Raw genomic sequence first — 22,598 nt, 5'->3', positions numbered from 1 at the left:
CCATTTCTGTTTGCCTGCTGCTTTTGTGCGTTCGTTGCTATCTCTGTTCACTGACTGCCATCGAGCAAACTCGGGTAAAACTCGTGCGAACGAGAAACTCGGCGTGTCCTGCATAGCACCCCAGGTCAAATGCTCCGTGTGCGAAGTGTCTGATGAAATAACGAGATAGCACCTCGTCGCCGGGTAGGAGAGAGAGAGCAAGGAGAGGAAAGGCAGGGAGGTCTAACCAGAAGAGCGTCCGGTCTGCTACCCTGCACTAGGGGTGAGGGGAAAGGGGGAATAGAAAGAGTAAAATATGGAGAGAATGAGTTCTGAGTACACGTGGGACGATGTACAGGGACACTATAGGCGGTCTCTTAAACCGGTGCACTTCAAATACTGTACTAATGCACGCATCGCTTTTTGTGCCAGTGACGGGTGAAGCCACGGTCCGAGTATCTTTGACTCAGAGAACGGTCTCGAGTGCAGTCGGTTTAAAGTGGTCCTGAGAGAGAGGCGTTGTACGTCGTAGCGAGGACAGGTACACAATAGGTGCTCGATGGTTTCCTCGCACATACAGGAGTCGCACATCGGGCTCTCGGCCATTCCCATACGGAATGAGTAAACGTTCGTGGACGCCACTCCCAGCCACAAGCGGCACAGCAAAGTTGTTTCGCCGCGGGAAAGGCTAGATGGTAGTGGTAGACGCAGCAAGGTGTCCAACTTGTACAATCGGCAATTGAAGGCACTTGAACTCTATAAAGCTTGTGACTTTTTGCGTGCAAGCAGACGAAGTTCTCTGGCAGTGTCCGTCCTCGCCGAATGTATTGTACGCGTCTGGGTGTCTTCGTGGGCAGATCGGGCAGCCCTGTCAGCAATGTCGTTGCCGATGATGCCACAGTGAGCAGGAATCCACTGGAACACTATGTTTTGTCCTGTTTCCAGAGCATGGTGATGTACTTCCATGATGTCGGATATCATCTGCTCGTAAGTTCTGTGATGTAAGGCTGACTTGATACTGTGAAGGGCTGCCTTAGAGTCACAGAATATGACCCATTTCTGTGCCGGCTCTTCTTTGACGTACGTCACAGCTGCATGGAGGGCTGCAAGTTCTGCCGACATAGATGTAGTCATATGTGATAATTTGAATTTAACTGCAACTTGCTTGGCTGGAACGACGAATGCGGCAGTTGAGCTGGTAGGTGAGGTCGAACCGTCGGTATATATATGTATGTAGTTATGATATGTCTGGTGCATTAATAGGAGCGTCAGTTGCTTCAGAGTCAGCGATGGATGATTGGCCTTCTTGGCGATTCCGGGAATAGTAAAATTCACTTGAGGCTGTCGCAGGCACCACAGGGGAGATGACGGCTTCGCCGCCGGTGTAAAAGATGACGGTATACACTCTTGATGAGCGCTAATCACTTTTGAAAAGGTCGCTTGAGGTCTCTCCGCCGGTAGGGAAGCTAAGTGATGGTCGGGGATCCTTGACAGATGACGAATGTGCACTCTGAGGGAGTCGGCAGCTACGTGTGTCTGAATTGTATGGTCTCTCGCGATGGCTATTGTTGCTGTTGTTGAGGTGCACCGAGGCAGCCCTAAACACGTGCGTAGGGCTTGACCTTGTAAGCTCTCCAGAGCGCGAATGTTCGTCTTACATGTATTGGATAAAACTGGCAGACTGTAACGAAGGAGTCCCAGGAATAGTACCCCTACAGCTGCAGCATAAGATTGACTGGTGCACCCCAGTTTTTCCCGCAGAGAAATTTAAATACCTGAGCAATAGCAAATAACTTCTTCTTCAGGTAGACGCAGTGAGGAGTCCAAGAGAGGTTGCGGTCAATGATGACACCCAGAAAGCAATGCGTCTTAACATAGGACACAGCTTGACCGTTGATTTAAACAAGATGCAGTGACATTTGTTTGCGCGTAAAGCCAACCAATGCGCACTTTTCTGTAGACACACTGAGGCCTTGTTCTCGTAGATAAGACGCCGTCATGGTTGCCGCCCCCTGAAGCCTGGCCCGCACCTGAGGCCGAGTCACTGTGGAGGCCCAGATGCAAATGTCGTCGGTGTATACAGAGACATGAACTGTCCGCGGTAAAAATTCCACAAGTTCCACCATGACGAGGTTTAACAATATAGGGCTCAACATTCCACCCTGTGGCACACCACGGCAGATGTAATGTTCCGAAGTTGGGCTGTCAGTCTGTAAGAAAAAGCACCTCTCGTTCAAATAGTCCCGAATATATTGATACATCCGGCCACCAACTCCCACAGCCTCAAGGGAGCTCAGTATGGCCTCATGGGCGACGCTGTCGTATGCTCCTTTGACATCGAGAAAAGTGCAACTGGTAGGCGCTTGAGGATTTTCTGTTCTTGGACCCAGTTAACGAAATCAATAACATTGTCGATGGACGAGCGACCTCGACGAAAGCCAGCCATGGCATCTGGTTAGATGTTGAATCGCTCGAGGTACCATTCTAAGCGAGCAAGAATCATTCTTTCCATCACTTTGCCGACGCAGCTCAAAAGCGCAATCGGACGATATAATGATAAATCAAGCGGAGACTTTCCAGGTTTCAGAATGGCGATCAAGCGGCTCGATTTCCATTGTTTAGGAACAACGCCGTTTCGCCAGGACTCATTATAGTAGTTGAGCAGCTCACTACGTGGGTCATGCCCAAGGTGGCATAGGGCAGCGTACGTGATGCCATCTGGTCCTGGTGTCGAAGGACGCCTGCAGGTCGCTAACGTAGCGTCGAGCTCTTCAGGTGAAAATGACACGTTCATTTCTGATACACGTGCCTCAGGGACGCCATTTAGTGCCGCGTCAGTATGGATGATCACGGATCCAGCAACACGCACACAGAACTCTTCAGCCACTTCAAACTGCGAGCGGTGTTGCTAGAGGGCCAGAGCTGCAAAGGGCTTCTTTTGATGCGTTCTCCATATGTGTGAGAGCGATCTTCGTGGATCAAGCGTCTGACAGAAAGTTTTCCATCGCTTGTCTTGCAATTTATCCATACGACGCTGAACTTTCTTTTGTATGCGTCGTGACGCCCTCAGGTCTAGAACGGATTTCGTGCGCCGATACCTTCTTTCCGCCTGTCGGCGTTCCGCACGCAGCCTCTCCAGTTCTGTGTCGAAGTGTGTTCGCCTTGCTGACCTTGTGAGCGAACACATGAATGCTTTCATTGCGTCCGCGATTTCGTCTTCTATATTGTGTGAAAGGCCTTCCCGACATGGGTCATCCATATGCTCCTTAAACCTTGGCCACTCAACTGTACGCAAGACTGTAGAGGAGCTTTGCTCAACTCCACTGATCTTGATGTATGTTGGAATATGGTAGCTTCCGTGTGTCTATGTCAGTAAACCATTGGACGCACGAGGCGAAGCGCCGTGACACCGAAGTCAATTCTAAGCAGCTACTATAGGTCGTGCCTCGCAGAAATGTAGGGCTGCCATCATTCACAGAGCACATATCATGGTCGGCAGCAAAGGAGGCAAGACGCCTGCCTCCGGAATCAATTTTAGTGCTTGCCCATAGCTGGTGATCTGCGTTAAAGGCACCTGTGATAACCCAGGGGCCATTAGTCATTTGCAATATTTTCTTGAGTCTTTTGCCATCAACGTGACCCTCTGGGGATATGTAGGCTCCAATAAGTGTAAAATACCCAGTCTTCTTTTTTACATGCAGGCAGACATATTTGTTGTCGTCATGTGGTTCTATCGCGTGAGTGACATACGTAAGATCCGTGCGGATGTAGACGATTACTTTGCTGCATACTCCGCATGTGGACGAGGCGAAAGGTTCGTAACCAGACAGTCTGGGTGGAGTCGATGTATTTGGTTCGCATATGACCAGTATGGGGAAACGATTTCTAAAGACGAATTGGCGAAAGTCTGCTATGCGGGCCCTGAGACCTCTGGAATTCCACTGGAAGATCGACGCACCTTTAACTTCAGTGCGGAAGGCGACTATTGGTCGGGCAACACCACCTAGATAGCACAAGGCCTGTTCACTGAGATCCATGACGTCATGCTACCTGGCCCAAAATTTCGATTGCCAAGGCTAGCGTGACGAAAGCGATGACGTCAAAATCACTGTTACTTACTCGGGAGCATCCTCATTAGATTCTATGGTAGTCGGGCGAGGTAGCATTACGTCATGGATTGGAGTGAACAGGCCTTGTGCTAACTAGGTGGTGTTGGGTCGGGGCCTGGGTACGACGTTGTCGTAACTTACAGCCGGAGCTGCAGCTGCAGGGAGCGGTCTGTTCTTGGTGACCACTGCAGCATAACTGAGGCACCGTTACAAGGAGCTTTTGACGATTGGCAGGCAGAATATTGGTTATTTCTTGTTCAACCTCGCGTGGCGGAGCGCGGGCACAAAATTTGAAGTTTGCTTGGCCGAGCGAACCGCACTAAGGAGAGCTGGCGGGCTACATCCTCACGACAAATGCCTTGATCATTGCGAGCAGCATTGACTGATAGTAAAATACATCCGGTTCGGCGAGGTGTTCGTCTTACGAAGCAGTATGAGGGGACAAAGAGTGCTGCATGTACAGTTCTTCGCAACTTTGGAAGAAAATATTTCTGCTATTGTGCGCAGATTCTTCGCCAGTAGCATATTTAGCATGTTGTACTATATTCTTTTCAAAACTTCCCTGACTCTGTCCGGTTCGAACATGGGCTGACTCTCCTGCACAAGTACAGCGCTCCCCTAGTACGACGAGAGCCAGCTAGCCTAACCTCTAGTACGCCGAGAACAAGTCATTCCTATCATTGTCGTCCGCGACGCAGAGTTCCTTTACCGGATCACACCGTAGCACATGACCGACGGAGAAGGAGGCATGTGCTAGCTTGCACCGGCACATGCCCGCTTCCATGCAGGCACATGTCGGCAGAATGATTGACAGTAGCATGGGGGATCGAAGTTACAGGAGGGTTGTATTCAGGGTAGCCCGCACCTTCCAACATTTGTAAAGAGATTTACTGACTGGATACTCCTCTGGCTAACGGGACGATGAGGTCATATCACCAAGTGTGGCTAGGAGCGGTGATACTGTGGCTAGCACTGCTGCTGAAAGTTCGCCTGCGTTCTTCTTCACTACGAAATAAATAAATGTATAAATAAATAAAACTATAAATAAATGAATAAATAAATAAATAAATAAATAAATAAATAAATAAATAAGTAAATAAATAAATAAATAAATAAATAAATAAATAAATAAATAAATAAATAAATAAATAAATAAATAAAACTATATTGCACTCGAGTGTGCACTACCACGGAAGAACAGTAGATTTTGGCACATCTGGACAATAAACGCGCGGCAGATTTCGGCGAAAAGCGCATTCTGTAAACGACAGCCTTGGCGGCGGTGGAACGCGATACACCGCCTACTACTGATCACACAGTTTAAACCTTCAGATGGCAGACAGGCCTCACGCGAAAACAGGTGCCTCCGAAACAGTTATCTCAGTAGTTCCTCACAACACTGTGTAAAGCTGCAAGAGACCTTAAGAAATAGGAACGCGAAATGCTCATCTAGATGAGTTCATTCAAACCACGTCACCTGCTTAACCTCCTGTCAATACATTCTCCATGGTTGCTGGATGGGCAGCGGAAATGTTTTCGCAATGTAACCATAAGCAACGTTTACACGAATGCTACAACGGAATTTCGCTTCATCTGTACGCTTTCTGAGCAGTTGTATGCAGCATCCTTAGTCTGTATAAAGGGCAAACGCGCTTAAAAATTTTCACCTCCGTAAAACGTTACTTCCCGTAAAGATGGCCAACGGGTTAAAGAAGCTACGTCGTCAGCAAGAAGTTCCATACCACCATTTGTAGCGCTGACGTATCTTATGGCGTATGGAAGCGTGCTCCAAACGGCAAAACCGTCCGCAGTGAAAAAGTGCATCCAAAGCAATAGCCTCAATTGCATAGCGTCAAAAGAGTCATTTACAATGGCCTCACGCACTTTACAAATTGTAGACTGATCTACAAATTGTAGACTGGTGGTAAAATTGTCAATTGTTAATTTTGTTGTATTTCCCGTTTTCTCGTGTGCTGTCCCTTTTCTATACTTAGAGTTATGTATTAAACCATGGCTCTCACTTTGTCGTAGCTACTTGAAATACACACGAACTGTTTGAACTCTGTTCCTTTCAGAATTGCTCGCAATTAACCCCTGGAGCCAAGCTTTATTCAGGGTAATGTTAACATTGTCACCTACCTATGTAGCAAGCCAGGTGTGCACAGTCGCTATGTGAGTTTATAGGAGCGTCTCCGTCTACAGGGAATTTCTTCTTAAGTAGATAGCCGTAGAAGTACTTTTGAGCAGACTAGTTGGTTTCTACTGAAATTTACAGTGTAGTGGACACTAGAGACGGCAGTTTTCCTGTAGGTGGATCGTGAATACCATCCACATTGTCCAAGGCTGTACAAGTGTACCAAAGCACCATATTCCGCTTGATGAATGATAAATAAAAATACTTGTAAACAAGAGTTGACCTTCATCCCTTCTTAACACTGCCTATTATTCTTTTTCATGAAGTAAATCTCCCTCGCTTGCCTGTCGTTACCAATGGTTGGAAAGGAAATATGATTGAATGTATGGGGGATTTTATTGAAGACAGGGGCAGGAACTTGGGTAACGGAGATGAGAAAAAACGCGTCAAGGAAACAAAATTAACGAGCTTTATTGATGGCCGCTGGATATAACAATTAGAAAAGTCACCTCACAGCGACTGTTGATGGTAATGTAATTAATTACCATTCAAGCAAATTAGCATTCAACCAGATTTCTCAAGTGACATTTCTATAGCATCTGTAGTGACCATTCTTAGACTTTTGTTACTTCAGGAAGTTCCTTTGGTTGACTAGACTTAAGGTGAGGTAGACTCATTGTTGATCCTAGTTTGCGTAGTCGCTAGTTGGCTATAAAAATATAGCTATGGGTGTTCCCTTTTATGTCATTCCATGGAACGACTGGTCGTCTAAACGGACGAAGAGTTGAAAGTCAGTGCTGGTCCTGTTCTCACGTGTCTCTATTTCGTCCTTGAATAGTCCGCGCTGAAAATTTTTGTTTACCCTGAATCAACCAGCCTATTCCAAGATCCTTCTGCACCAAGATTTTTGATCATCATTTGATGTTGGCGAAGCCTCGACGTTCATTGGGCAATGTATCAATGTACACTCAGCCGGCGAAATTAGTGGAAAAGGGTCAAGTAGGTCATACAGCACATAAGCCTTCGGGAGGCAAAGATAAAATTAGGTGGTTTCAAAGATGACAAGGGGTAATTTGTAAGTGAGTCAAGGATTTACGAGGGAATAAATCCAGAAAGAAGTGTTATCAAATGCCAACTTCTTGGCGAAAGAAGCAAAACGCTACGTGCAATGTCCTGCTTTTAGTTGTATTAACTGTGCTAGAGGTGTATCGAACATTCAGAGATTTTAAAACTTGCGATAAAATTGTTTTTGTTATTTGGACTTATACTTGCATCTTACGCGTACAATAGCTTTAAGACAGGCAGACGATTATTCAACCTGGATCTGTGCACTGTCATTGTGACGTCACAGACGTAATCCAAGGATAGCGTCTATTGTCCTTTGGTTGCCATGGCACGCATAACGCCAACAGTTGAGAAATTGGCTACTACCCGTGAAATCTCAATGTTGCCCAGACACCATTACCAAAGAAAGTATGGCAGCAACAGTACACTCGTAAACATGTATTCGCAATGTTCGAAAGAATTGCTCTACTCTAACACCACTAATTCACATTTGACACACGAACACAGATAAAGAAGCGCGCAGCACCTTCGTGATTTTTCAAATTCTTACCGTGGAAGTCCTCGCTGAAAAAATGGAGATACGAAGATTGGGTAGGGAATTTCTGAAAGAAACATATAATTTAAGTGTGTAGTTGATGTTGCAAGACTGCCCGTATAAATTTAAGTGCAAACGGATAATAGCAACAAATGCTACGGGCGTTCCATCGAATTGCGATGTTAAGTCACACCAAGCTGGCCTAGAAGCGTGTTGTAGTTTTTGGTTTCTCTTAGGTAGCCCCATTACACCACTTTGCAAGTGAAAGTGAACCTAGAAATGTTAGAATGCAAATGGGTTGTTTTAGACGTGTTGTTAAATAAATACACTTGTTACACCTAGCCAGTGATTAAAGCACGTGCCTTCAGGGAAACATTATTCAGTAGTAGATTTTATTTTATTTGAAATGACATTACTTCATATACATAAATCTCCAAAGCCCGGCAAATGCTAGAAATTAAAAGCTTTCCGACGACATAATACCATGTAACAGTCCGTTATTCTGCCAACTGTTCAGCACTCGGTACAATACAGCTAATTTGCCATCGGTATGTACTGCACTCAGCGTAATGGTGTTTTTTTCTGTTGTATTTTGGTTCCTTTTGTGCGACGTATGCCCATTTGGATTTTGATGCCATTATAGATATATTTCAGTGTGAAGTTTAATTAATCTGTATATGAATGCTGCTGTTTCCTCCTCTGTGTGCAAAAAGCCTGTAGCACAAAAAATGCATCATGCAGCATCATGCAAAAGCGTCTCAATCTAGCAAAATACTCGCATTTCCTGGCTACATTGTCAAGTGGAGAACATTTAAAAAGCAACAGCAATCATTTCTAGTAAAGTTAAATAAATGTTGTAGGCGATCTCAGCAAAAGTGTGATGAATCTAATCTTACCAGCTCAATTTATTTCGAGTGTCAGAACCTAGTAATGCGTTTAGGCACTCAAGGACATTTCTGAGTAGATGGTGTCTTAATCTTTAGGGTAGCATGTTCCTGATATATTTCGCAGCCGTTTCATTTTTTTGTGACTGGAGAAATGCTGACGATAAATGTTTAGCGATGTGGTTACGTATGTTGATCGCTGAAAACTTTCAACAGGAAGTTAGCTTCGGTCATTGTTGTGTAGATTGAGGATACTTCTGAATCTATCTTTTGTGTATGTTAAAACAGAACTGCTTGCAAGTATTATGCTAAATACCAGCTTACATTCTTATTCGCAGCAATTTCCCCTTGATTTGTAATTTGGATACTTACCGATATCGATCCCATACTTCTCGTGAAACGTGCTACGCCTTTCTCTTGGACTGTGGACCGAACTACATGTGCAGCAGAACAGAAACCCGAAAACCGTAAATACAAAACAGTCGGAAGTTTATGTAGCACGATAATTTCAAAACCCATAGAAAATTGTACATTTCAATTCATTATTATCTACACATACAGGTTAATTATGATTGCAAAATCAACATTGTGAATGCAGTCCATGTTTCAAGCTACTATCACAAACAGTTGGCTCATGAACATTCGAACCCAGCCGCTTATTATCAGTTGAGTAATAAGCTTAATGGCGGGCACCGCTCGGTGCTAATAAAGAAGGACAAATCAATTATACCTCATGCTCAATAAAAACAAGTTTGACATATAATTTAGACATTTCAAACTGAAAATAAAAGTTTGTTAGAAAGGTGGTACATGTTCGTCGTATGTAACAATGATTATCATTATTATTATTGGATAATATTGGCGCATGGGTTAGGTGTGGCCAAAGAGAGCCTAAGTGATCTTATGTCGAAATTCGGATGTGTGTTCACTTACCTTTCTTAGTAAAGCTGTCTATTGGTAAACAAATTTTATATAGAAACATTGCCTGTGGATTTTTGAAGAAATATTGTGTAGAACTTCTGCCTTAACTCCTATGGCATTCAGAAACCTTAAGGAACATAGCTTATATGCCATAACGCCAAGCCAAAATTCCAAAGAGCTTTTTTTTCTTGTTGAAATAACTGTTTCACTGAACTAAATAGAGCTCAGTGCGAAAGTGGCCTCCATGTGCCTGATGCGATCATCAACGTAGGTTTTCTGATATCACATGACTGCACCGCACACAGACGTTTTCCGTAAATGAAAAAGCACGTGGTTCCTCGTCATGTTTATATTCCCAGAGGATTGGGACGAGAACTTTTATATAGTCTGAAAACACCGCGAAAGCTACAGTGAATGCCGATTTAGAGCTGCCATAATTATAAAAGCTGAATTCTTAGTGAAGAAAAATTCACACGCACAGACACATAACGAAGCAGGGTGAAGGACAAGCAGCCCTCAAACTGCGTTTTGTCAATAACAATGTTGGTATGAACTGCGTGAGGAGTTTCTGAAACAAAGCATTTTCTGAAAAGCCGAATACCATAAAGCTTGGCACACTGGCTTGAATTTTCAGTCCCATTTTGCAGTATCATGTGCAAAGTACTCAGTTAATTCTGGTTAGAAGTTACGTGCTTCAGGAAGACAGAAATTCTTTTTTTTTCTTATACACGTGTGCTCTAAGCATTTCGCGCTGATTGTACAATAAAAAAGTAACTGTGGAATCTGTTTTATTCAGACAACCAAACGCGTACCACTAACGGTGGAGCAAGCCTGAGCTGCTATAAATATCACGCAACGCCTTTGAAAGCGATAACTTTTTTATGAAGCAAACGTTGTCAATGTAACTAAGTGACTTGCCTTTTCAGCGAATTCTACAACGTCTAGAATGAACTGATCGAGATGTCTCTAAAACGCTAACGCTTACTTGCACTGACAATCTACTAGACAGATTTGACCACAAGCCCTAGCTGTTGGCAGAGCTTCGACACCATGGAATAACGCTAAATGTTTTGTGCTAAAGTTCGCGCCGCAATTCGTCACAAATTGGTGCTGGTCATGCAGCATCGGCGGGAAATCTAGCATCCGCACTCTTGCAGTTGCACGCTACATATTCAGCAAAATACTAAAAGAACAAATGTAAAATTGGGCTCATTACCCACAGTATTATCTTTTCTTTTTATGCGCAGTCAGTAAGATGTAAGTGCAATTCACCGATACATTTATTACTCCGGTGTGACCTAATCACAATATTATCATGATAGGGATGTGACCCTATCACACATTAGTGTTAAGTGTTCCTGTGTTACTTTTTCGGTTTCATCTACAAGCGAAAGACTATCATTTTCGAGAAGTCACTGCCAGGCTGTTTCGCACCACGTGAAGCTATTTCTATAGCATTCACCAGATCTAAATTAGAATGCAGAACACCCATATAGAATCTCTACTTACAATATCTAACAGATGATCTTGATCGATAAAATTGCGTCATTAAATTTGTTCACTCATATTATTCACATGGCCTGTGTATAGCATTCGTGATAACCGAAAGCAACTGCTAACTTCTCTCACCGTCGTCGTACTTATGGTGCTGATTGCCCCGTTCACAGAGCTCAACAGTGTCATGATCTCAAACCGAAATTCTGGTTGATTGCGGATATAAAATGTAACACATTCTAGGTCAGTTCTCCCCAATGCATAAATTAGGGCTGGTTGGTCAATAGGAGTTTCATGTATTGTAGCAGCGCGTAAGGCTAGAAAAGGAACACGCACAAACAGGTTAGCAATCATTTTATTTGTGTCCATTCCTTGTCCTGTCTATCGCGCAGCGAGAATGCGTAAACGTATTTTGTGTATTTACAGTTAAATATTGTCTAAGGACAAAAATCTTGGTTGACGGCACGTTACGTTATTTTTCAACCACTTATTACTCACCGCCAATTGCTCTCTTCTGGATGCCGGAACTTACGCAATTTCATTTTGTATAAGTTTTCTTGAAAGTAGTAGAAGGCTTCTGTGAATGAAATATTCGAAGGAAAGTATGGTACCTAGAAGCACAAAAATAAAGTTGATAACGTAGGAGAGAAAAATGTAGCTCATAATTTAGACACCCATGTGTGTTTTCTTGGCTAACCTAAATGTTCTCTACAAAAAAATCTTTATGCATTTCAGTTCGCAATATTTCTTTGCATTACATGCTTCAGAGGCAGGACTCTCCTACGCTGAACCGAAACACTTACAAGGCTGTCGTCGATCATATTGGCACGAAAACAAACACATACTATAGCGCATAACCCAGCCACGAAGGTATACTGTCTCCTGGCACACTCGAACAGTTTAACGAAAATGAAGCTAAAAACAATATTGGCAAAATGACCTATATTCTCTGGTCCATATTGTGTAAAATTGTTCGAAAAATTCGCATAGTGTCACCTTAACACGCAGCTTACTGCTATAAAGACTGATGCACAAGTAAGACACTAAAAAGGTCGACCATAATTTAGGTCTTTTATTCCTGCATCTGCGGGCCAAATGCAACTGCCACGCTCGTATTCTCGCTGTTCCATGCAGATTACTCTTATGCAACGCGATGAACACGCGAATTGTTTCATACTCATTTACGTTGTTGGCCCGAGAGATGTACCTATTGGACTGCTGCCTTGTGGTAAGTATATCGGGCTATTGGGCTGGGAGATCGCAATGAGATCGCATAATCGGCCATGTAGTCTTCAAGCGAAGTTTTCTTTCAGAAGCATCCCGGGCCGTTTTGATTAGGACTGATAATCGCTGCAGCTGCGGCTGTCTTGCTGAGTAGCTTACACACAGAAAACGTTCCGCAGGTCGAAAGCACATATTGAAATGTAGCACATGAAGGGAATCCTTTGGGAAGCCATAATTTAAACGTTATCCAACGAAATGCTATGCGTACAAATGGCTTTTATGTAATAGCGTTGAGCATGTAACGCCATACAAACTTCTGTTTAGGCCCCAGACCGATAAAAAATTATGTAAAATTATGTTTCTGCTTATGCTCTGCATTCCTAAGAAGTTATGCAGACATGCAACCAGCCATTCATGTGAATGTACACTTTGAGACGTCGACGCAGTAATGCTGCGAGGAAGAACACAGTTGGGGTTGTGTGGCAAGGGAAGAAATGGGGAGTACAGGTACATTCATATACAAGAAGGAATTGTCCCAAATGTTCCTTTGTGCCATATTTGCGTCTGCGTTCAAATTAAAACTGGCGAGCGTGCATGTCCATTCCTCACACATGGTACGCTTCCAAATGAATGCGCGAATCGCCCCAGGGACGCTAAAATATATTGAGCACAGGGCTGTTGTACTGCGAGACGTATGTTTTTTGCCCACTCCGGAGTCCGTAAGGTTCATTTGCCTGTTCTTTGTGTTTCTTCTAGTTCCATTGCAATGGCTTCGCCAAACATTTACGATCGCGTTCCTCTTTTATGACATCAATGCGTATTTATCCTAAAAAAGCTGGAAACAATTCACAGATGAGATTATTTACTCGTCTGCTAAAACAACACAGGAAATTCGCTCACTTCCCACTTCTCACTTTGGACATACACTTGTTTTATATTAAGCAGCTTGGCATGAAGCGAAAAACAACTTCGTTTTTCACTTAGGTTGCTAAGGACCTTGTCTTTTTAGATGATGCCCTTTTATATATGTAATTAATAAGGTTGAGACATTAGTATTGGTAATAATTAGAATTGTGAAAGCTTTCCCTATGGGAATTTATTCCTGCATCTATCTATATGCATATATGCAAATATTAGAAAAAACAGAGTTAACAGACTTTCTTCCTCTCTACTGCAAAAATACAATAAGCTTGCGTAAAGCCCATGAGATGAATAATGATGCTCGCATTTAAGTTGAGAATTTATAACAGTCACGTTGTATCGTACTTAGGTAAGGGAAAATTGCTATTTAGGAGATTCTAGCAATCTGCTGAGTTTTTGTATTGTACTTACGTATTTGTAGAAAGCTTCAAGTACTGACATGTTCAGTAGCGCGTCCGGGTATCCTATTTCCAATGGCACTTTCAACTGAAACAATGTGAACCGCTTTTTTGATGGGCGTGTAGAAGAAATTTATTCACTTACTGCCTATGTGACCTTGAATACCATTATCCTTGAGTTTTCAACACAAAGTAAATATTAGCCATCTCTCTACATTGGTATTAATATTAGATGAAATGTATTGATGTATTGGGTTTTTGCTTATATTACGACACACAACAGTTCTTACGACACACAACTGTCATGTAATCTCAGACATATTACCACGACGGATTGCCTTGTTTTCTAATTTCTGGCATTATAGATGATTGTTTACCACGATACAATATTATTACTACACATCATCATTTAAAACTCAGTTGCGATGGCGCCGAAAACAGGTAAATTATAAAAAATCGCACGTTTTTTTAAAATTCTGTGCTTAATCTTTTTCGGTTAAACCTGACCTACTATGGAATTAAAACACCGCTGTTTTCGCCCGAAAGGCGAAGCATCGATTGCGATATCAAAGTAGTAGAATGAATGATTTTTATGTCCCTTTTAAAGAAAGGGGAGGGACCGAGGCGGAGAGAGGTAGGCAGCTATACGAAGTGAGGATAGTTGTTTTATCGGCCGTATGAACTATTTGCTTACTAACGAAATTAACAAGCATAATGTCAGCGCGCACAGGCAAACATGAAGACATCACACTCGATGGCCATGGACCCTCGTTATCAAAACGCCGGCGTCAGGCATCGTGATAGCAGCAGCCAGCGTAGTGACCTTCGTGCTGCGTATCGCTTCAACTCAAACTGACCGACTAGAACACCGCACGCACAAAGGTATGAGCCGCCTGCAGATCGCTTTCAAGATAAGGCGCAGTTGGTGAAAGTCCGCAGCTGGTGCCCTGGTTAACGCCCCCCCCCCCCCCCCTACCTTCCGCGCTGCCTTCTCGCTTCCCTCCATGCGCGCGCGAGAGTGCGCCGCGATTGTTGGTTCCCCATGCGGGCGGCCGTGAAATACGCAGTTGCTGTCGGAGAACAACGCCGTCCCCCTCCTCCCCCTATCTCACTCCCCTACGGACTTTCGCGCAACGAAAGACGGCGCCTTTCCTTTGAGCTTCCCTCTCTTGCGAGCGCCTGATTGGGCTGTGATCGTCGGCTCCCCTCGAGCGCTTTCATTCGCACATATAGCATACGGCGCGCGGCGATGGTGTTATCTCCCTTGGACTTTATACGGAACATCACGCCGACGGTGACGGCAGAAATGTGCGATTGGAGTGTCCATACAATTTCTATCGCAATAAACTTTACCTTCAACGTGAAGGTAGTTATAAATTATCGGAAGCGCTGTATGTAGTGTACTTCAGCTACAAGATCCCCCCTCGAGGGTAACATCGTACACGTCCCCATTGGCAGATGTAATGAAGAAGTCGGGAATTCAACAGTTCAGCCAGCATGCTATATGACGAGGTAAGCTTTGAAGGCCCTACAAGAGGGCAAACATAAAATCACAGGCAATGACTACGCTAACTATAATTTCGAGATCAAATGTTTCTAACACTGACCATAGCAGTAAGTACGAACTCTGGAAATGACAAAGAAAGGGAACACCGACCAAACCAAAAACTTTTTTGGAGCATTGTGCTGACTAAAACTCCCAGGGGTTACTTCTAATAGTAAACCTAAATACAGTAGAAAGTGGATGGGAAAACGGCGCCGCGGCAACTCCATAGGTAAGAGCATCACACGCGTAATGCGAAGACGTGGGATCGTTTCCCACCTGCGGCAAGTTGTTTTCTCATCTAATATCATTTCCGTTAAGTTAGCATTTCCTTAATCCAATTAAGCAGTACAAGTAATTCCGCCTATGTTGTCCTTGATGTCTTCGATAGCTTTTTATTTTTGAGACATGTTTGAAATTTGGGACCTCCTAAAACAGCAACCGGTATATATATATATATATATATATATATATATATATATATATATATATGTATATATATATACATTGTAGCCAACAGCGACAACAGCTTCTAAGAAAACTGGTTTATTCAGGGCGAACCTGTGCCCGTTAACTCAAGCGACTCAACCCTCAATCAAAGGTTGTTGTGCTTGTTGTTGACCTGAGTGTTTGTGCCGCATACCCACAGTGGGGATTGGCCATGAATCGGGTGTTCATATTCGGTGTATAAAAACAAGGGAATTACCTATTAGAACACTGGAGTTTAGTAAGGAAGATTTTGTGAGAGGAGAAAAAAATAACTAATTAATAATAGGTTAATAAAAAATGAAATAAATGAATAAGAGAAAACTATGGTGGGAAGGGTGACAATAAGTTTAGCCTGGTAATCGATTTGATTCAATGAGGTAATTTTGGATTGCCAAGCAAGCATTTCTGTGGCTGAACCCAATAATACAGGCTCCGAAAGATAGGATTGCAGGCTCCGATAAATCTAGGCCAACACCACTGCGAAGCGGGATTTCCAGTAGTCTTTTCCTTATTGCAGAAAAACGCCTACAACACACCAATAAAGGTCCTTCGAGCGTCGCTTCTTAGAACTCTGTTCTCTTCTTCGTCGCTGCCTGTCACGTGCCATTCCTCCGATTCTCGAGAACAAGCCGCCGGTGGTCTGTCAGCACGTGGCGTGGGCACGCGCGGCGCAGCGTTTCATTACGGTGCCTTGCCTGACGCTTGTGTTCTGGCGGTTCTTTGGAACACAGCTATGACGCGGCGGGCGTCTTTTCGTTCTCAGTATGCTGGCGGCAATATATATATATATATATATATATACATACATACATACAGGGTGTCCCACGTAACTTTAGCCAAAATTAAAAATATGCAAATGCCACTTAGCTCAACAGAACCACGGTAATGCTGTTTGCGGTCGCTTAGAGATACTCCGGTTATTTTTTGCATTCAGCCTAATTAGCCAATTAGTGATAATTAATTACCCACTTCTCAATTATTTTATTTAGATGAAAAGTGTCAATGACAAAATTGTAAAGCACTATGAAAAACTCCCGATACAGCTTTCTGTTGCTCAATGCGTGCAACATAAAAGTGTTTTTCCGAGCGTGAAAGATGCCCGCGAATACACGCAAAATGCCTCGAGCGGCCAGTCGCACGGCAATTCTTCGTGTATTCGCGGGCTTCTTTCACACTCGGAAAAACACATTTATATAGCACGTATTGAGCAACAGAAAGCTGTATCGGTAGTTTTTCATGTTGCTCTACAACTTTCTCATTGACACTTTGATAATTAGGACAGTATTTATCGAGTTAGATAATTAATTACAATTAATTAATGAAATCTCAGTAACGAAAAAATTACGGGCGGCTACTCCACTATGCTGGAAACAATACGCACTAGGTTGGCTTCGCGTAACGCCGTTCCTCTTTTTTTAAATCGTGCTGCGTGATAGCTGGGACACCCTGTATAAAGACAGTCAGCTATACCACTGGGGTGGAGATGGAAGACCAGCGAAGCTGTACTATGGTGGGAATTATGTACTTGCAATTATGACTATTAAGATGTGATGGTGTAATTGGTTATTTGAACTATTAAAGAATGAGAAATATATATGATCCGGTGGTTTTCATTTATATAGTGACCACAGGGGCCATTGCCTTATGGTCGCTACGGTACACCGCCATAGGGTGTACGGGAAAGGTTGGCACGTTCTTCATAAACACGTCACCAACGCCGCACGCGTTCGGTGCGAACGCGGAAAAAACGCCGCCGCCGTCGACAACTGTTCTGTGCGTTGTTTGTGTGACCGCACACAACCACTGTCAAAACTCTGACGTGATCAAGCGCGCCAGCAGCAGCGAGCGAAGGTTCATGCGGTCTATCGCTTCAACGGAAACTGAGCGGCGAAAGCACAGCGCATAAAATGGTAGGAGCCGTGTAGCAGATCGATTTAAAGATACGGTGCGCGCGACGGCGCGGTGCCGCGCAAAGTACAAGTTGCTCGCAGAGCAGGAGCCGCAACCCCTCTCTCCCACGCTGCCTTGCCACTGTCCTCCTTTCGCGTGGGATATTGAGTCGCCAGGTCCCCTTACTCCCGGTCGCAAGAGCATTTGGTGCCACAGCTAAAGGTCACCTCCCCTCCCTCCCTCCCTCCCGTCCCCCTACGGACTTTCGCGCGACGGAAGAAGCGGCGTTTGCTATCCGCCATGCGTTCGCTCCCCGTGAAAGCGCGCGTCACTCGCGCGCTTTCACTCGCACATCCAGCAAACGGTCAATGAGAGTCTTTCTACATCCGGACGCGAACATCGACGACTACGCCCGTAACAGCTTCGCTGTAAAACAGCGTTTTCTTTAATAAAGAAGTAACTGAAAAGGGATAACGTGAGACAGTGCGAAGGTGAACGGGAACTTTTCCAAGGGCTTGCCGGTGACGATAAGACCTATGGTAGAACCGAGGACATTCCTGAGGACTATGTCCACCAGGCGGAAGAACTTGCAAAGAAACTCCGCACCGAGAGAGTCTTAAATGACGCCCGCTACGAAGAAAGTTCAGCGATATGACCACCGCAGTCGCAGGTTGACAAGAAGGCTTCTTCCGGTAGTTAGGAATGTTGGATCCGTTAACACCCTGCTGGCGGCATAAGTGCGTGCAGGTGCGGGTTGCAGAATTGGCAAGCAGAAGCTGACTTACGCTCCTGTGTCAATAACAATTGGAGGCCACTGGCAGAATCAAAGACCTAGAAAACGAGACAGTTATGCCTCCGGAACCATAATGTGACAGCAGCAATTCATTTTCTCATTTCCCAGCGAGCCACATGGTCTGGCGCAGCTTTCAGCGTAGACTTTAAAATAATGAAAAAATAAAACGGAAAGAAAACGCACGCAGAAACTCCTCTGGAGTTGTCTAAGTATGGGTAAGCTTTGTGCTACCTGCTCATCTCCATGGAGCCCGGTGTAGTTATCAATGTTATGGAATTTGATGCGACCAGTGTAAATCATTATCAACCTTCATCGGTCGTTATCAACTTACTGAACATGATCCGACGCTTATCATCTCTTATCGGTCCTTATCAGCCTGGTTGTCCATCGAAGCTGTTGCAAAACCACCATTACATTTGCTTAAGTGGGTATGCCATGCTTTATTCATAGTTCGGATGCTTGCTTTTAGCTTGTACTTTATTGAAACTTATGGTGCTCTGTGTGTTGCATGGGTGATTTCTACGAATGTATGCACTGTTCGCTTCCCTTTGTTGAGCGCTTGTAGCCTCTGCCTTACGTGGGTGCCAGCCATTGCTTTTTTTGCTTGCTTGCGGTGGTATGAACCATTGTTGAGGGGATGTATGAGCCATTGCATTCGTCTTACGTGACGGACAAGATTATCGTTGGGTCAGCATAGAAATGCTTACGCATTTAAAATGACGATGGTACCAACAGTACGGAGTAGACTGCTCGCAGCTGTGCTGATGGAAAGTTCACGGTGAAGGAGGGCGGCTGGCGTTTTGTCTTTGTCGAAAGTCACGACAATAGTTCTAATGTAAACAGCCCCGACTGCGTTGCCGGTTGGTACGTAAGGCGGTGGCAACATGATTGTGAAGACTATAATGGTTAGAATGAAGCTGGGCGACTTGATGCGTATTTTACAGAGAGGAATTGGTCTATTCAGATAGGATGGAACCAAGTGGAGCATACCGTAGGAGCCGTCAGGTGTAATAATTTATCTCCATGGTCGGTATTGGCGAGAGGATACATCCAAAAATGTGTAGTAAACGTAAAGTGAGAAAGATAAGATAAACTTTCAACAAAAAAGAAACATTTTCGTGCTCTGTCTTAACATTTACGACATATTTCTAGCCTCATCTTGCTGAAGCCTGAATACTTGCGAGAAGAGCGATTTTCATTTTCACTGCTGCTGATATACTTTTGCAATGTTTAATAACAGGTTATGCCAGCCATTTTACACCTATTTTTATCTTATATTTATTTGGCATTGATTTTAGCAAGGAACTAGAAATATTACAAGTACTTCATACAAGTGTGCCTTTGTTTTCCAAGCGCTGTATCAGTTAAACACGTAAACAATGCCCACTACACTAGACCATTTTAAAAAATGATCAAAAAAGAACTTGATAGAAAAGAACCATTCTATATATTTTTTGTGCATAGCAGTTTGAGGGCGGTGATCCTACCACTTTTTCGAGGGCTTCTCGCGTCGTATTGCCGATCCAGCTGTTGTTTTGAAGCGTTTCATTGAAGGCCTGTATCAAACTGCGGGCAATGTCTTCTACCTGAAACGAAAGTTGCATGTAAATATTTGAAACATCACTAACTCTTGATATTTTTTATTCTTTCGTCGTGGTATACCGTATTATGAGGACCTGCCAGTGAAAGTAATAGGCAGTCCAATGGAGCACATTTCCTTTGTTATTCATTCTCTCGGTGCAATGTTCAACATGACTTCAATTTAGGCGAGTTGATTTATAGCTATCTATTCATAACTTGCGTGCGTCGGAAAGAAAACTTTTGACTTTTGAAAGAACGTTTTGTTAAAAAAATTACTCGCCATTCCTACCCTGCGGAAATGGATGTACAGCGAAGATGTTCAAAACCACCACTACAACTGTTAAGGGGTTAGGTAATGGTTTATAGCTTTAGAGTAATGGTATTATTGCTTTCAGAATAATGGAAGTAAACGTAATTTTGACATCACACCACCGTCAATAGCGGTGCTGCACCAACATTGAAATTTCCTTGGCTGGTTATTTTATATACGAAAGGCGAGAGACATTACTCCCGACGTCGCACGCTGCCGTCGCCGCAGCAGCTTGCGCAAAGGTAATCGTTATCGGGAAACGTATGCGGGGAGCCCTACGTGCTGCGCATTGTTATCAGGTCACCTTATCATCAATTACATGGTTCGGATGCTTGTTTTGAGCTTGTTCTTTATTGAAACGTATGCCGAACTGTATGTTGTATGCGGGATTCCAAAGAATGTATGCACTGTTCACTTCACTTTGCTGAGTGCTTGTAGCCTCAGCCTTACTGCGATATGAGCCATTGCACTCTTGCTTGCTTACGGGGGTATCAGCTATTGGTGAGTCACTGCTTGCAGCCACTGCCTTACTGGTGTATGAACTATTGCTCTACCCTGCACAGCCACCGGGATCGGTCTACCGTTTCTTTCGATAAACATTACGCCACGAAGAAATCCTGGGACACTACGCATAAACAGCTTCGTTGCAAAACCAGAGGAATTGGTCAAAGGATTGCGTCTGTGGCCTGCTATTCTACGCTGCTCTCAAGGGAAACAGGAACAACGCAAAGCATAGGAGCAGAACCTTGGAGGACGCTTATGCTTCGCCTTTAAGAGTGGAACGCGATAGCATTGAAAGATCCCTGACTACTTCTTACGCTTCCCGGCAACTGCAGCTTATGTAACCGCAATGTTTACTTGGAAACGCTGGCAGCGAACGCTATGCACGAAGGCGAGCCAGAAAACAATGGTGGACCACTCACTACCAGCGGCTGTGCAGGGCAGAGCAGTGGCTCATACCACCGTAAGGCAGACGCTACAAGCAGTTACTCATCAATGGTTCATACCCCTGTAAGCAAGCAAAAAAGTGATTTGTGTTTGAGTTTTTGCTTAACAGAATTATTCAAATTACAATCTGACGCTAACCAGGTGCCTGTAGGTTGGGTGTAAGGCGTACCTTAATCATTTTACTTTGAGAAATTCAATTAGTTTCATGACGCCTCTGCACCACTCGGAGGGCCTGCGTAGTTAAAGATGCGTAATTCACTATGATCTCATAGACAATGCCGCCAACGCCGCCACAGGCACTGGATTTTCTACGACATGAGGCCCCTAACGGCATCAAAATGAATTGTTGGGAACGAACTTATTGAGCTACACACCTGCGTGTCCTTATTGCGCAATGTCAAGTGCAAAGACAGACACTTTATACACATTGCAGTATGGATAACAAAAAACTATCAGCATATATTGCAGATTAGAGTCATGGTAATCAATGGTGGACATAAACTAGGGACATCACAGCCGAATAACGAGATTATATTGGCTGAAAAAGTCTCAGACATCACTTGCAAACATGAACGAGCTTCGGCATCTTGCGTCTGGCATCATGCTGGGCACTGTTGTGTCTGGCGGTCCTTCGGGACACAGGAGGCCGGCGCCGACTCAGACGCTCCAACCTGGCGCCCCTTTCTCGCGGCCGAGAATTGTCACCTGGGACTGAGGGATTAGCAGTTGGTCTCCGGGCTACCTCATGCGTGGCTAAACGGCAGCGTCGCCCCTTGGTGCGGTCCCGTGAATTACCAGCGCCGCCCGAACCACAACGAGGTCCGGCGTCGATTGCGACGCGCCAAACTGGCGTCCTTTCGAGACAGCCACCGCCCTCCCTGATTCCGCGAACTGGCCGCTATGGAGAGGCGAATCTTGAAAGGGGCCAGTGTCTGGCAATCCCGGGGGAACGACATCAACGTTCGGTTCCCAAGGTGTCAACCGCTGCCTGTGTTCGGGGGCGACCTAACAAGATTGGAGGCGGAGCCCGGCGGGAAACGACGACACATCACGTGCGGGATATGGCCACCTGATCCAAGATGCTGACTGGCTAAAAGAACTACAGTGTATTCCCTCGTTGAGTGAAAGAGGGAAACGAAAGGGATAAAACAGGGGACTTGAGTGTTGTGAGACACGCTGGACGCTTGACGCTTGACCATGTAGAGCACGCTTCACCATGTAGAGGACGCTTGAGGCTTGACCATGTAGAGCACGCTTGACGATGTAGAGCACGCTCGACCATGTAGAACGCTCGGAGATGTAAACGCTACCACATGCAAAGATGTTAGCACGTAGACGGCTCCAATATCATGGGCCCATCCTGGAATAATACCATGGACA

The 22,598-nt window shown here is 44.4% G+C and overlaps 1 protein-coding gene across 3 annotated transcripts in view; it reads right to left on the bottom strand.

The window, feature by feature from the left end:
- The window catches only part of LOC119433754 (neprilysin-1-like), a 293,006-nt gene extending 272,994 nt beyond the window's left edge, over positions 1–20,012 (bottom strand). For all 3 annotated transcript variants that reach the window (XM_049659299.1, XM_049659297.1, XM_049659298.1), the window contains exons 1-5: positions 19,867–20,012; positions 13,678–13,752; positions 11,620–11,732; positions 9,079–9,140; positions 7,838–7,889 (exon numbers count right to left, since the gene is read on the bottom strand). In XM_049659299.1, coding sequence (XP_049515256.1) covers positions 7,838–7,889; positions 9,079–9,140; positions 11,620–11,732; positions 13,678–13,752; positions 19,867–19,983 — 419 coding nt within the window. In that variant the 5' untranslated portion in view covers positions 19,984–20,012. The remainder of the gene's footprint in view (positions 1–7,837; positions 7,890–9,078; positions 9,141–11,619; positions 11,733–13,677; positions 13,753–19,866) is intronic.
- Positions 20,013–22,598: the final 2,586 nt, after the last annotated feature.

Source organism: Dermacentor silvarum, chromosome 11 (assembly GCF_013339745.2).
Source record: "Dermacentor silvarum isolate Dsil-2018 chromosome 11, BIME_Dsil_1.4, whole genome shotgun sequence".
NCBI lineage: Eukaryota > Metazoa > Arthropoda > Arachnida > Ixodida > Ixodidae > Dermacentor > Dermacentor silvarum.
The sequence above is the reverse complement of the archived record's forward strand: the minus strand, read 5'-3'. Positions and strand labels throughout refer to the sequence as shown.